The 15,569-nt window shown below is 41.3% G+C and overlaps 1 protein-coding gene across 1 annotated transcript in view; it reads right to left on the reverse strand.

Annotated features, from left to right (window-relative positions):
* Positions 1-829: 829 nt before the first annotated feature.
* LOC129711398 (mucin-17-like) overlaps positions 830-15,569 on the reverse strand; it is a 30,679-nt gene continuing 15,939 nt past the window's right edge. The window contains exons 3-11 of the mRNA XM_055659007.1: positions 9,036-15,540; positions 8,502-8,623; positions 7,417-7,481; positions 5,941-6,145; positions 5,305-5,467; positions 4,049-4,210; positions 2,559-2,629; positions 1,356-1,507; positions 830-1,249 (exon numbers count right to left, since the gene is read on the reverse strand). Coding sequence (XP_055514982.1) covers positions 6,070-6,145; positions 7,417-7,481; positions 8,502-8,623; positions 9,036-15,540 — 6,768 coding nt within the window. The 3' untranslated portion in view covers positions 830-1,249; positions 1,356-1,507; positions 2,559-2,629; ... (1 more) ...; positions 5,305-5,467; positions 5,941-6,069. The remainder of the gene's footprint in view (positions 1,250-1,355; positions 1,508-2,558; positions 2,630-4,048; positions 4,211-5,304; positions 5,468-5,940; positions 6,146-7,416; positions 7,482-8,501; positions 8,624-9,035; positions 15,541-15,569) is intronic.

A 15,569-nucleotide genomic window follows, 5' to 3' on the forward strand; every position in this document is an offset into this window, starting at 1 on the left:
AACACTCTTGTTCCGTTCTCCCTCTTGTTTTGAAGATTCAATAGTCAATAGTCAATAGTCAATTTAATTGTCATTTGGACCCCTGGAGGTCCAAACGAAATGCCATTTCTGCAGCCATACATTACAAACAAATAGACCCCAGACACAACATAATTTACATTTTACATAAACATCCATCACATTGCTGTGAAGTAAGGCCAAAAAAAACTTATCTCTCCACTACACTCTCCCCCCCCCCCGATGTCAGAGTCAAAGTCAAAGCCCCCGGCTGGCAATGGCGATCGTCCCGTGGCCATTAAAGCCACGCCGGGTGGTGCGAGGTCGCACACCGGGTCTTGATGTTGGAGCCCCCGGCGTGCGCTCGCAGAGTCCCGCGGCCATTCCAAGCCGCATGAGGCAGTGATGTTAGGCCCCGCTCCAGGAGCTCTTCAACCCCGCAACTCGGGCGGGAGAAGTCGCCGTTGCAGGAGCCCTGAAAAGCGGTCTCCCTCCAGGGACCCGCGGGCTCCCGGTGCCGCCGTCCGCAGACCCGCAGTTGCAGCCTCCGCATCAGCAGCAGCAGCGGCAGCAGCAGCAGCGCTCCACCACCGCTCCATCCGCTCTGGACTCGGCCAGCTCCGCGACGGTTAGGTGAGTCGGCACCAGAGTCCCCGGCTTCTTCTGTTGGAGGCCGCTCCTCATTGCAGCCCCAACGACAACTGAGACCCGACAAGAAAAGGTCGGGTCTCCAGTGCAGGGAGAGATTTAAAAGTTTCCCCCTCCCTCCCACCCCACCCCCCCCCCCCCCACGCACACACCCCAACACAAAAATACCAAAAACTACATATAAACATAGACAAAAAATAATAAAAACGCGGACAGGCTGCAGAGGCCGCTTCATAGACGCATTGAATCAATGCTTATTTGTCTTATTGAGAACTGAGAAAACCTTGTAACATGAAAATAATAGGACACTGATATCAATCAAATCATTACTGAGCTTTCTGGAACAACAAAACTGTAAAAACAAAAAAATGTTAAACTGAGTTACTGAGCAGTATGAATTTTTCTTATTTCTCAGAAATATTCGTGCAACAAACAAAGTATTTTGAAAATATAGTTTTAACTTTGTTTTGGGAAGCTTAAATGCCCTTTAGTTAATACATGTTGAACAAAGTTGTCTAAACTACTGTGGGCTGTGACGATCTAACATTGGCATCAATTGTCACTGATCAACCGGCATAACCACTTCGGGACGCTTGGCTCGTATCTGGCAGGGAGAAAACAAATCGCCACATTATTAAAGGCAATAATAAACCATTTTTCCTCAATAGATTATAAGATCACGATGACATTGCACGCAACATTCAATTTACCTCAGCCTCTGTATCTACTTTGTCTAAGTTTGGTCTCCAGACACCAGAACCGAAATCGTCATTGAATGAAGGATTATTTTCCAGGTTGTATCTTCCTTTTCTCCTCCCCAGTGTTTTGCCAGTATTTGGCGCTAGTGACTCTGTAGTCAGATCTGGAGGATGGGGGAGGGGTGAGATGGGAGGGGGAATAACATTTGACACAATAATGGCTTTACTGCAGAATCTCTAAATTTTGAGACAAGTTCAGAGAGTTGCAGTTTTTGTATGTGAGAGAAATATGTGTTGATATGCTATAACCAGGGTACATTGGTCTTCCTAAAATACCATCTATACTAACTGAAATAATAATACAATTTATTTTGTTGCAAGCAGCACTGGCAATATAAAGTGTTTGATGGAATCTGAAGCAACAAACAATTTGCCAGAGAATCCTAATACAGGGTTTTGACCCAAATCGCTGACCATTTCTTGACATCTACAGATGCTACTCGACCTGCTAAGTTCCTCAAGCAAATTGTTTGTTGTTCCTGATATAAAGCATAGGTGTGTCCACTCTTTGAATGATAGCCTCACTTTCCCACACACAATGAAATGCCAATTGGATCCCTCTTCCAGTATTGTCAATAAATGATTGCTGCCATCGTTGTCACCTCCTTTTACAGCACTGAGTCGATACTGAGGATTGTCCTGGATTCCTGGCAGTGAAATGGCAGGGAAGTTGGCATGCAAAATATATATTTTATTTTTATTGTTGTGGAAACTCCAACTAAATTACCTAAATATTTTAAATGCACACAGACGCCGTTGTAATCTTTGCCTGCTTGCTCACCCGAGAAGGTCACACACTTCGGGTTAAGAACATTTCTCCATATGTCCCATTGAGCTCCATCTACTGCACAGAGGTCCTAATTTCTGATCAGACTTGGATGGAATCCAAATTTGTTTTACCTGAGAAGACACCTATGACTTTTGACTTAATATGCCAGCTAACCAAACATTTGAATCAACCTGAGCACCTTGTTAAAAACTGTAGCTAAACATTGCTAAGATAATGACACATTCTAAAAAAGAGGATGGGCATTTAGGCAAAAAGTCTAAACTGACAACCAATACAATTATTTTATATGTCACATGCTATCAAAATACTTGTATGAAAGGTAAACGTTGTGGGTTATATTGCATACAAAGGTGGTATTCAATTACCTGTATGTGGAAACCTGAAATATTCTTCATCAATCGAGTACCACTTCTGTGGAGTGCCGGGATCTGAATGTCTGAGAGGAAAAGGGGAAGATCAGATTTTTTGATTAATTGATTTTGTTCATTTTTAGGGAGTGGCAAAGCCAGTATTTTATAGTCTACTCTTCATTGCCCTTGAAAAGGTGTGAGCCAATGTCTCCTCGGACTGCTGTAGCCCATCTGGTAAAGATACCTCTAATACATTTGGGGAGGAATTCCAAGATTGATGATAAAGAAATAATGTGATTTGAAGAGAACGTGGTCGTGATGTTCCTTTGTGCTGTTGCTCATGTCCTGCTTGGTGATGATGGTGATTCTGTAGGAACCTTAGTAAACTTTGTAAACCGCTGCCTAACCTTCTGAAGACAGTACTCACTGCAGTGACAGAGGTAGTGGATCTTTAAGATATGGATGGAATGCAGATCAAATGGATGTCTTCAACCATTTTGAATGTTGTGGAGGTTGAAATCATTCAAGTAATGGGCATTCCACAACATGTTTATGCATGTGGGAAAGGATTTAGGAAGTCAAGAAACAAGTTGCTCACTGCCTATTTGGCCACTAATTTGATTGTGGACCATTGGAATTCCTAACGATTTCCGTGCTGGAGTTTGATGATGGTGAAGCCATTATAAGCCAGAAGAAGTTTGTTGGAGGTGAATTGTAAATGTTACTTGCCCAAGCCTGTCCAGGTCTTGCTATAAGCTTTGCACAAATTGCTGAAATATACGAGAGAGCTATGAATGGAGCTAAAAGTCAATCAATCTTCACTGAAGAGCACAGCAGCCAGCTTAATGATAGAAGTCATTCATGAAGCAACTGCAATAATTGAGCATAAGACACAGCCTGTAGACCTCCTATGGTCATGTCCATTGCCCTTTGCAATGACAGAAATTCCAAATACAGACTAACTTCTGAATGTGGATAAATGAGGTTATCCATTTTGGTGGCACCTTTGAGGTTGCTCTTAAATCGCTCTCCTCTCACTGCAAGTCTATGCCCTCTAATTTTAGAATCTGGATAGACTGAGGAAGACATTATTGCACCAGACTTTCTGGGACTGTCATGTCGTATGAGAAAGATCTTGGTTTATACTCTCTAGAATTTAGGAGATTGAGAGGGGATCTTATAGAAACTCTATCCTGGGGAAAAGACTGCAAACATTCACATTATCCATGTCCTTAATGAACTTATGTCACTCAATAAGTTTACCTCTCCTCTTCCTGTGCTACAAAGAAAAAAGTCTCAGCTGATCCAGGGTCTCATTATAACTCAAGCCCACAAGACCAGGCAACATCCTGATGAATTTATTTTGCACCCTTTCCAACTTAATAACAAATTGTGAAAGTTTAATGGATAATTAAAGTAGAACGTTTTCCAAACCGCTTGAATTGAAAGTTCTCATTTCATTCACAGGGAAGTTCAACACAAGAAATCATTAGCTTAATACATACCTGTATTTCTTTCTCCGCCAGTATATAATGACAATGATGATGACTATTAGAAGGAGCAGAGCACCTGCCAACACGCCAAACAGCACACCATAGAATCCTGAGTTCCTTACGAATATATCACAGTTTTTCCCGGTATATTGGTAAAATGTGTTCTGATAACATCTTCCAAAAGAAATAAAAAAACGATGAAGTGACCAATTGTAGATAAGACATTAAATGAATAAAACACTTTCTTAATAACCTACCAGACACATCCAAACCCAACAAATGAGTAAATGAATAAAAAGTCGCCAGGGTCAAGAGATTAGGGCCACATCTGGTGTCTGAGATATATGTACAAGAAACGCCTAACATTTAAAAAAAACAGTTGCTTAGCTAAACTCAGGGTATTTGGTTGGTTAGGGTGAACAAGCCTCATTGCACAAGGTAGAGGTATGCTTAATGGAAGTATTTCTGCAATTGAGAGTTATGTTTTAATAATTACTAGAAACATAAACACATAATCCGATCCGGCATTCCAGTGCTGTTGTGAGGAGTGCAGCATTTTTAGTGTATATATCATTGCTCACTCACTTATCCTGTGTACATCCCTTTGTAGCTTCCATACATCATCTTCACAGCTTGCTTTCTAATGTGTCTTTGTAAATTTAGTAACCACATCTTCCCTACTTTCATCCAAAGTATTTCTATAAATTGTACAATGATGAGGCCCCAGCACTGATATCTGTGGCACATCACTTACATAGAAAATAGGTGCAGGAGTAGGACCTTCGAGCCAGCACAGCCACTTGTCACATCTTGACAACCAGAAGGAGATCCATTCATGTCTATACTCTGTTTCCTGTTAGCCAGCAAACTGGCTGTGCAGACTAATGTTACCTTCTCGACTATTAGCTGTTATTTTCATGATATGTTGATGGGACAGAAAAATGGTATTGAAGGACCGAATGGTTTACTCCTGCTTCTATTTCTTATGCTCTTATTATGTTCTTCTAAGGGAGCCATTAAAATGGAAAATTTCTCATATGCCTGGAATCTGAGTTCTGTTCACTCTCTAATGACCCACGCTGGAATGTGGGTGTGTGTTGATACAGCATCTGGCTGCATGTCCGAGGCCACCATTAGCTTTAGAGCTTCATGAAAAATAGTGATTTCCGTCGGATGCTGTGGAGTTCACAGTACCAGTCGAAATGTACCTGAGAAAGAGTCATGCCCTTCAGGACAGCAGAGCAAAGCAATATACAAATGTTACTTACTTGCAAATGGAGCCATTAACTTTATTAAAGCAATTCCCATGCCAGTGACAGATGTCAAACATATCTTTGCAGGGTCCATCACATACACAATATTGCCCATTGGTGCAGTTGACGTTGTAATCATTAAATTGGATCTCACATGTCATATTCAAGTCTGTGATATCTAAACAAAATTAATGGGGAAAAGTAAAATGAAGGTGTCAGATGTATGGACAGTCTGAATACACCTAGTTCTCCCAGGTCATAAACAGTCATGTTCCAACACATTACCAAGGGATCCAAATTAGGTCAGAAACCATGGAGCAGACCACTGCCTTGGCTGGAAAGAATAGAAAGACTAGATAGATAAATGACCACTAGTCAGTTGAAACCAAGACGTTTTTTGTTCCTTATGGTATATTCCTTTATCTCAAAGATAGTTCCTAGGACAGAAAATAGCCTGAGTATTCAATCTTTGTGTGTACAGAGGCAGAGATAATAGCAAAGATGGTTGCCGAATTGTGGAGGATTCTGGGCACCTCTTGATTTAAACCGTTACCTGGGCCAGGAATTTAAGGAGCAGAAGAGAAAAGGAAATGATAAAAGTAATTGAATGAGTGAATTATTGTGCAAAACATTTGTCAATGCAATACTTACTGTTGATTGATGAGACCGTAGTATTAATACCAGTGAGTTGCATGTTGTTACCACCCAATCTTGATCCGAGGTCCTTCAAAGTAGCTGTATTATTAATATTAACGAGCAGTGTATGGGCTAGATGATGGTTTAAATAGTTGATTTCTGTGTCTGATTATTGGTATAGTTGTAGAGGCCTTTGCTCTCTATGATAATGCTTCCTTTCCTGTGGAGAAATTTAATGCAAGGTTAAGTTTTGCTATCTCCATACTTTCATAAGATATGCAAGGCACAACAACCACCTCAGAGAACATATCTTAAGCTACAACAATGAAAGGACAACTCAAAGCACATATTTCTCAGATGAAAGCAAAAGGACTCTCCTGAGTCATTATTCCAATATAACATGCACTTGGTGTAAAAAGAGCCCACAACAGCAAGGACAAGCACAAGAAATGTTGGAGATACTCAACAATTCAGGCAACATCCGTTGAGGGAGAAACAGAGTAAACATTTCAGATCGCTGGCCTTTGGAACTGTTGGCAGAGTTCTGCCATAAAAGACTGGGTGATCATCAAAGAAACTAAGATTCTGTGGGGAAGATCATTCCTTTCAAAGGAAGGGTACGCCAGGAGGATTGAATGACCATCACATCACACCTCTTGTTTTCTTCTCCCCTGACTCACAGTCTAAAGAAGGGACTTGACCCGAAACGTCACCTATTCTTTTTCTCCAGAGATGCTGCATGACCCGCTGAGTTACTCCAGCTTTTGGTGTCTATATATCAGTACTGACCTTTGTGTAGCTTTGGCTCTGTGACAACAGTCTCATGTTTCAGACTAATTTTCTTAAAGAAATATTTATTTCAGGCTAAAACAAATAATATTAAAGGATTGTGGTAGTTTGCCAAATTCAAATCAGCTGCCATGTCTTCTACATCATGACGATGATTACATTTTACAACCTCTTCATTTCATATAAAGTACTAAGAAACGAGTTGAATCACAAAAGACTATGAATGTCTACATCTCCTTTTTTCCACTTTGCTGCCACCAGTCTTGGACTCCTTCCGTGACAAAATGTGCTATCCATGTGGACATCAAGCACAGTGTGGATTTATCCAACTGTGGGTAAATCCACAGGAATGCCTGGAGTTAGCAGGTTCTGATCTGGATGCCTGGCTGATTTTGTCCTAAACAGTTCAAAACAATGAGGCTAATTGTCCCAAATTATTGCCGCAGAACGATTATTAACGTCATTGTACATTAAATGTGCAGCTTTTGGTGTGTGAAGTGAATGACTAACTTTCTTCACCAGCTGAGGCAGGAACTTGGATAAACATCTCTACAGTCGGGTTCCTAACGGTGCAAAATAACTGTGTGAAAATTGCAAGTATTCAGGATTTAGTTAACCACTAAGAATTGCTAATTTTAAGGATTTTATCAGCTGAAGAATTGAAGGGAATTTCTTTTGCAAAAGTTTGTTATTATAACATACCGGAGTTCAGTAATAATTACTTTGTAAAAGTGCTCTGGCGAGGCCATTTTGTATATTGGTGTCAGCTGGAAAAAAACAAAAAAAGAAATTAATTTGAATAAAGCTATGACTGATTCATTAAATTACAGACACAGGAATATGATCTATGACTGAATTTCAAAATAAGTCTAATTGGACACCTGGAGGGATTTACGGTTCACCTACTGAGTATTTCTGGAGATTTATATGTGGAATAACAGACACCTGGGAGTAAGTTACAGAATGGAATCTAAATGATAAATTTGAGCCATTAATATATATACAAAATGTACCCAGGAATGACTCACTACACCACATATTAATGGGTATTCCAGTTTCTGAGATGACAGATAGAAATCAAATGTTGGGAATTTTCAGCTGATCTGGTAGCATCTGTGGGAGAGTTTGTTATTTAGGTTGATGACCTTATATCAGAGGAGTTGGAAATGAAATTCAACAAAACTGATGGAGACAGAAAGTGGAGAAATAAACTGATTTATTTAATCAAAAGCAAACTGCCCGTGGAACTCTGTGAATCAGGAGGCAACGTTTCAGGTCTGAACTCTTCTTTAAGATGTTGGTACCAGCTGAAATATAAACCCCAGTTGCTGCCAGACTCATGGAATATTCCCAGCATTTTCTGATTTAATTTCAGTTTTTCAGCATCTGCAGTATTTTAGTTTTTCAGCATCTGTAGTATTTTAGTTTAGGGTTACCAGGAAGACCAACTATTTTTGCTAAACACAGGCATAAAAGGTTTACTGGCTGGTAAAGATGACAGGGACGAGGGAAATCTTAGTTTTCAGTTATTTACACTGTGGTATAAAATGCAGTGATAATAGTTATTTTAGTTATTTATTCTCACTCAGAATAGAATCTTCAACATGTTAATGTTTTACTATAGATCTGACAGGTTTGTTCTAAACAATGCTACAGAATAATGTCACTTGAGTCTAAAAAGATAATTTAATAACAAATCAGTTTTTAAGATACAGTATGTATTATACAAGTGTATTTGAAGTATTGATTAATCTAAATACAGAATCTTTCAAGACATCTATACCAACCTCTGTAATCAAAAGTTGAACATATTTTCTATATTGCACGCTTGAAGTGTTTTCAAACATTTCATCCCAGGTCTTGTTTATCCGAAATGTGAGAATAACTTCTCTCTTTGGTGTGTTTGTATCTGCAGCAAGAGAAGACCAGAAAAGCTACAGACATTAGAACAATCCTAGCCATGTGATCAGTTATGCCTATACAACTGTTTATTGAAAGGCTAATCTTTCTATGTAAAGTAGGGAGAAATCGTTACAGGCTGATTCAGAAACCTGATCCGTTCAATCCTGATGTCCACATAAACAAAAAGCAATCAGGAAGGGGCGTTTGCTCATTGATTTCCCAACCTATGCCGAGGCATTTCCACGTCAGTTCTAATTTCTCAACGCCCCATTGATCGCGATCACATGTACAATAACCTTCCCAGTTGTCGGATTAACTACATTTGACTACATGTTGCATTCTCTTATTAAGCTATACGGGCAGAATATAAATATCAACATTTATAACATTCAAATTCCACAATAATGCAATTAACTTACCGGGTACAGCATGGGTAACGTTAAGTCCATATTCACAATAAGTACCATAAATATCTCTAGGACAATCACACACGCAGTGATCTTCCGTTGTTGCACTTGAATTACAAGTACCTCTATTCAGGCAACTGCATCTATTGCAGTAGTCCAGTGCTGGACGCAGGGTAGATGATACAGTATTTGGATGTGTTGAAACTTTCGAAGTTGAATGAACTGAACTGAGGGAATGAATTTTACTTGTAGTCATCTTAGTAGTGAATGGCATTCTAGTTGATGATTCATGTATTGTTGTTGGATGCATTTTTGATGAGGACACGGAGCTTGAAGGCACTTCTGTGGTCCGATGGCTTTCTGAGGGTGATGATTCATGTGCTGTTGGCTGTCTTTCTGAAGAGGACATTGTGATTCGAGATGCCTCTGTAGTTGGATGGGATTCCGATGAAGTTTCAGTTGTCACTGATGCTTGTGCAGATGTTGAACGTGTTTCTGACGGGGATTGAGTAACCAATGAAAATGATGAGGTTGTGGAGTGGGATTCAACTGGCAACACAGTGACTGATGAAACTTCTGTTGAGCTTTGATGTGTTTGCGTTGAATGCTGTGTGCTTGACGACTCCACTGTTGTCGGGTGTGTTTCTGATGAAGGTTTGTTTGTGGATGTTTGTGTTGTTGGATAGGTCTCTGCTGAGGACTGAGTTGGCGATGATAGTGGTGTTGTTGTTAGGTGGGTTTCAGGTGGGGATACACTAACAGATGAAGCAGATGTCAATGTTGGATATGCTGTTGTTGGAAGCTCTGTTGATGATGATTCCTGTAATGTTGTTGGATGTGTTTTTGATGAGGACAAGGAGCTTGAAGGCACTTCTGTGGTCTGATGGCTCTCTGAGGGTGATTCAGTTTTTGATGAAACTGGTGTCGAAATGGAGTATGTTTCTGTTGAGGACTCAGTTACCTGTGTTAAACTTGATGTTGTTAAATGTGTTTCTGAAGAGGACTCAGTGACTGATGAAACATTGGTTGTGCTTGGATTGGATTGTGATGATAGTTCAGTTCTTGAAGATTGCTGGGTTTTTGGAGTTGTTTCCAGAGATGTGGCAATCGTGGATGCTGCTATTGTAGGATGTGATTCTGATGAAGGTTCTGTTGTTGAGGAAGCTTTCACTGATGTGGAATATGATTCCGATGCGGAATGTGTTGTGACTGAAAATTGCGTTGTAAAATGTGGTTCTGAAACAGTCACACTTTCTGAAGAATTCTGTGTCGTGCTTGCATTGGTTTGTGTTGAATGCTCCGTTCTTATTGATTCCTGCGTTTCTGACCGTGTTTCAGCTGTGGACAATGTGGTTGCTGATGCCTGTCTACCATTCGGTGTTGGTGAGGAAAATTCTGTTGTGGATAAGCCTTCTGTTGTGCGTGGGTAGGTTACTGATGGAGGCTCCGTTTCCTTTGAGATTGGTGTTGTTAAATGTGTTTCTGTTGTCAAAATAGTTTCTGTTGAAGCTTGTGTTGTCTTTGGATATGCCGATGTAAAAGGTTCCTGTGTATTTGTCTGACGTGTTTCAGGTGAGGAGACAGTGATCGATGATTCTTCTGTAGTTGGATGTGATACTGTTGCAGATTTGTTGGAGGATGTGATTTGCGATGATTGAGAATAAGTTACCGCTGAGCTCCCAGTGACCAAAGGTGACGTTGTTGCTGTTGCGAGGGTTTTTGATGAGGACGCACTTTCTGAGGAAATTTCTGATGTTGTTCCATGAGTTTGTGTTGACTGCTCTGTACTTGATGATTCATGTGCTGTTGGCTGTCTTTCTGAAGGGGACATTGTGATTCGAGATGCCTCTGTAGTTGGATGGGATTCCGATGAAGTTTCAGTTGTCACTGATGCTTGTGCAGATGTTGAACGTGTTTCTGACGGGGATTGAGTAACCAATGAAAATGATGAGCTTGTGGAGTGGGATTCAACTGGCGACACAGTGACTGATGAAACTTCTGTTGAGCTTTGATGTGCTTGCGTTGAATGCTGTGTGCTTGACGATTCCACTGTTGTCGGGTGTGTTTCTGATGAAGGTTTGTTTGTGGATGTTTGTGTTGTTGGATAGGTCTCTGCTGAGGACTGAGTTGGCGATGATAGTGGTGATGTTGTTAGGTGGGCTTCAGATGGGGACACACTAATAGATGAAGCAGATGTCAATGTTGGATATGCTGTTGTTGGAAGCTCTGTTGATGATGATTCCTGTAATGTTGTTGGCTGTGTTTTTGATGAGGACAAGGAGCTTGAAGGCACTTCTGTGGTCTGATGGCTCTCTGAGGGTGATTCAGTTTTTGATGAAACCGGCGTCGAACTGGAGTATGTTTCTGTTGAGGACTCAGTTACCTGTGATAAACTTGATGTTGTTAAATGTGTTTCTGAAGAGGACTCAGTGACTGATGAAACATTGGTTGTGCTTGGATTGGATTGTGATGATAGTTCAGTTCTTGAAGATTGCTGGGTTTTTGGAGTTGTTTCCAGAGAGGATGTGGCCATCGTGGATGCTGCTATTGTAGGGTGTGATTCTGATGAAGGTTCTGTTATTGAGGAAGCTTTCACTGATGTGGAATATGATTCCGATGAGGAATGTGTTGTGACTGAAAATTGCGTTGTGAAATGTGGTTCTGAAACGGTCACACTTTCTGAAGAATTCTGTGTCGTGTTTGCATTGGTTTGTGTTGAATGCTCCGTTCTTATTGATTCCTGCGTTTCTGACCGTGTTTCAGCTGTGGACAATGTGGCTGCTGATGCCTGTCTACCATTCGGTGTTGGTGAGGAAAATTCTGTTGTGGATAAGCCTTCTGTTGTGCGTGGGTAGGTTACTGATGGAGGCTCCGTTTCCTTTGAGATTGGTGTTGTTAAATGTGTTTCTGTTGTCAAAATAGTTTCTGTTGAAGCTTGTGTTGTCTTTGGATATGCCGATGTAAAAGGTTCCTGTGTATTTGTCTGACGTGTTTCAGGTGAGGAGACAGTGATCGATGATTCTTCTGTAGTTGGATGTGATACTGTTGCAGATTTGTTGGAGGATGTGATTTGCGATGATTGAGAATAAGTTACCGCTGAGCTCCCAGTGACCAAAGGTGACGTTGTTGCTGTTGCGAGGGTTTTTGATGAGGACGCACTTTCTGAGGGAATTTCTGATGTTGTTCCATGAGTTTGTGTTGACTGCTCTGTACTTGATGATTCATGTGCTGTTGGCTGTCTTTCTGAAGGGGACATTGTGATTCGAGATGCCTCTGTAGTTGGATGGGATTCCAATGAAGTTTCAGTTGTCACTGATGCTTGTGCAGATGTTGAACGTGTTTCTGACGGGGATTGAGTAACCAATGAAAATGATGAGCTTGTGGAGTGGGATTCAACTGGCGACACAGTGACTGATGAAACTTCTGTTGAGCTTTGATGTGTTTGCGTTGAATGCTGTGTGCTTGACGATTCCACTGTTGTCGGGTGTGTTTCTGATGAAGGTTTGTTTGTGGATGTTTGTGTTGTTGGATAGGTCTCTGCTGAGGACTGAGTTGGCGATGATAGTGGTGTTGTTGTTAGGTGGGTTTCAGATGGGGACACACTAACAGATGAAGCAGATGTCAATGTTGGATATGCTGTTGTTGGAAGCTCTGTTGATGATGATTCCTGTAATGTTGTTGGATGTGTTTTTGATGAGGACAAGGAGCTTGAAGGCACTTCTGTGGTCTGATGGCTCTCTGAGGGTGATTCAGTTTTTGATGAAACTGGTGTCGAACTGGAGTATGTTTCTGTTGAGGACTCAGTTACCTGTGATAAACCTGATGTTGTTAAATGTGTTTGTGAAGAGGACTCGGTGACTGATGAAACATTGGTTGTGCTTGGATTGGATTGTGATGATAGTTCAGTTCTTGAAGATTGCTGGGTTTTTGGAGTTGTTTCCAGAGAGGATGTGGCCATCGTGGATGCTGCTATTGTAGGATGTGATTCTGATGAAGGTTCTGTTGTTGAGGAAGCTTTCACTGATGTGGAATATGATTCCGATGAGGAATGTGTTGTGACTGAAAATTGCGTTGTAAAATGTGGTTCTGAAACAGTCACACTTTCTGAAGAATTCTGTGTCGTGTTTGCATTGGTTTGTGTTGAATGCTCCGTTCTTATTGATTCCTGCGTTTCTGACCGTGTTTCAGCTGTGGACAATGTGGCTGCTGATGCCTGTCTAGAATTCGGTGTTGGTGAGGAAAATTCTGTTGTGGATAAGCCTTCTGTTGTGCGTGGGTAGGTTACTGATGGAGGCTCCGTTTCCTTTGAGATTGGTGTTGTTAAATGTGTTTCTGTTGTCAAAATAGTTTCTGTTGAAGCTTGTGTTGTCTTTGGATATGCTGATGTAAAAGGTTCCTGTGTATTTGTCTGACGTGTTTCAGGTGAGGAGACAGTGATCGATGATTTTTCTGTAGTTGGATGTGATACTGTTGCAGATTTGTTGGAGGATGTGATTTGCGATGATTGAGAATAAGTTACCGCTGAGCTCCCAGTGACCAAAGGTGACGTTGTTGCTGTTGCGAGGGTTTTTGATGAGGACGCACTTTCTGAGGGAATTTCTGATGTTGTTCCATGAGTTTGTGTTGACTGCTCTGTACTTGATGATTCATGTGCTGTTGGCTGTCTTTCTGAAGGGGACATTGTGATTCGAGATGCCTCTGTAGTTGGATGGGATTCCGATGAAGTTTCAGTTGTCACTGATGCTTGTGCAGATGTTGAACGTGTTTCTGACGGGGATTGAGTAACCAATGAAAATGATGAGCTTGTGGAGTGGGATTCAACTGGCGACACAGTGACTGATGAAACTTCTGTTGAGCTTTGATGTGTTTGCGTTGAATGCTGTGTGCTTGACGATTCCACTGTTGTCGGGTGTGTTTCTGATGAAGGTTTGTTTGTGGATGTTTGTGTTGTTGGATAGGTCTCTGCTGAGGACTGAGTTGGCGATGATAGTGGTGTTGTTGTTAGGTGGGTTTCAGATGGGGACACATTAACAGATGAAGCAGATGTCAATGTTGGATATGCTGTTGTTGGAAGCTCTGTTGATGATGATTCCTGTAATGTTGTTGGATGTGTTTTTGATGAGGACAAGGAGCTTGAAGGCACTTCTGTGGTCTGATGGCTCTCTGAGGGTGATTCAGTTTTTGATGAAACCGGCGTCGAACTGGAGTATGTTTCTGTTGAGGACTCAGTTACCTGTGATAAACTTGATGTTGTTAAATGTGTTTCTGAAGAGGACTCAGTGACTGATGAAACATTGATTGTGCTTGGATTGGATTGTGATGATAGTTCAGTTCTTGAAGATTGCTGGGTTTTTGGAGTTGTTTCCAGAGAGGATGTGGCCATCGTGGATGCTGCTATTGTAGGATGTGATTCTGATGAAGGTTCTGTTGTTGAGGAAGCTTTCACTGATGTGGAATATGATTCCGATGAGGAATGTGTTGTGACTGAAAATTGCGTTGTAAAATGTGGTTCTGAAACAGTCACACTTTCTGAAGAATTCTGTGTCGTGTTTGCATTGGTTTGTGTTGAATGCTCCGTTCTTATTGATTCCTGCGTTTCTGACCGTGTTTCAGCTGTGGACAATGTGGCTGCTGATGCCTGTCTACCATTCGGTGTTGGTGAGGAAAATTCTGTTGTGGATGAGCCTTCTGTTGTGCGTGGGTAGGTTACTGATGGAGGCTCCGTTTCCTTTGAGATTGGTGTTGTTAAATGTGTTTCTGTTGTCAAAATAGTTTCTGTTGAAGCTTGTGTTGTCTTTGGATATGCCGATGTAAAAGGTTCCTGTGTATTTGTCTGACGTGTTTCAGGTGAGGAGACAGTGATCGATGATTTTTCTGTAGTTGGATGTGATACTGTTGCAGATTTGTTGGAGGATGTGATTTGCGATGATTGAGAATAAGTTACCGCTGAGCTCCCAGTGACCAAAGGTGACGTTGTTGCTGTTGCGAGGGTTTTTGATGAGGACGCACTTTCTGAGGGAATTTCTGATGTTGTTCCATGAGTTTGTGTTGACTGCTCTGTACTTGATGATTCATGTGCTGTTGGCTGTCTTTCTGAAGGGGACATTGTGATTCGAGATGCCTCTGTAGTTGGATGGGATTCCGATGAAGTTTCAGTTGTCACTGATGCTTGTGCAGATGTTGAACGTGTTTCTGACGGGGATTGAGTAACCAATGAAAATGATGAGCTTGTGGAGTGGGATTCAACTGGCGACACAGTGACTGATGAAACTTCTGTTGAGCTTTGATGTGTTTGCGTTGAATGCTGTGTGCTTGACGATTCCACTGTTGTTGGATGTGTTTCTGATGAAGGTTTGTTTGTGGATGTTTGTGTTGTTGGATAGGTCTCTGCTGAGGACTGAGTTGGCGATGATAGTGGTGTTGTTGTTAGGTGGGTTTCAGATGGGGACACACTAACAGATGAAGCAGATGTCAATGTTGGATATGCGGTCGTTGGAAGCTCTGTTGATGATGATTCCTGTAATGTTGTTGGGTGTGTTTTTGATG

Source organism: Leucoraja erinacea, chromosome 30 (genome assembly GCF_028641065.1).
Source record: "Leucoraja erinacea ecotype New England chromosome 30, Leri_hhj_1, whole genome shotgun sequence".
NCBI classification, from domain to species: Eukaryota; Metazoa; Chordata; class Chondrichthyes; order Rajiformes; family Rajidae; genus Leucoraja; species Leucoraja erinaceus.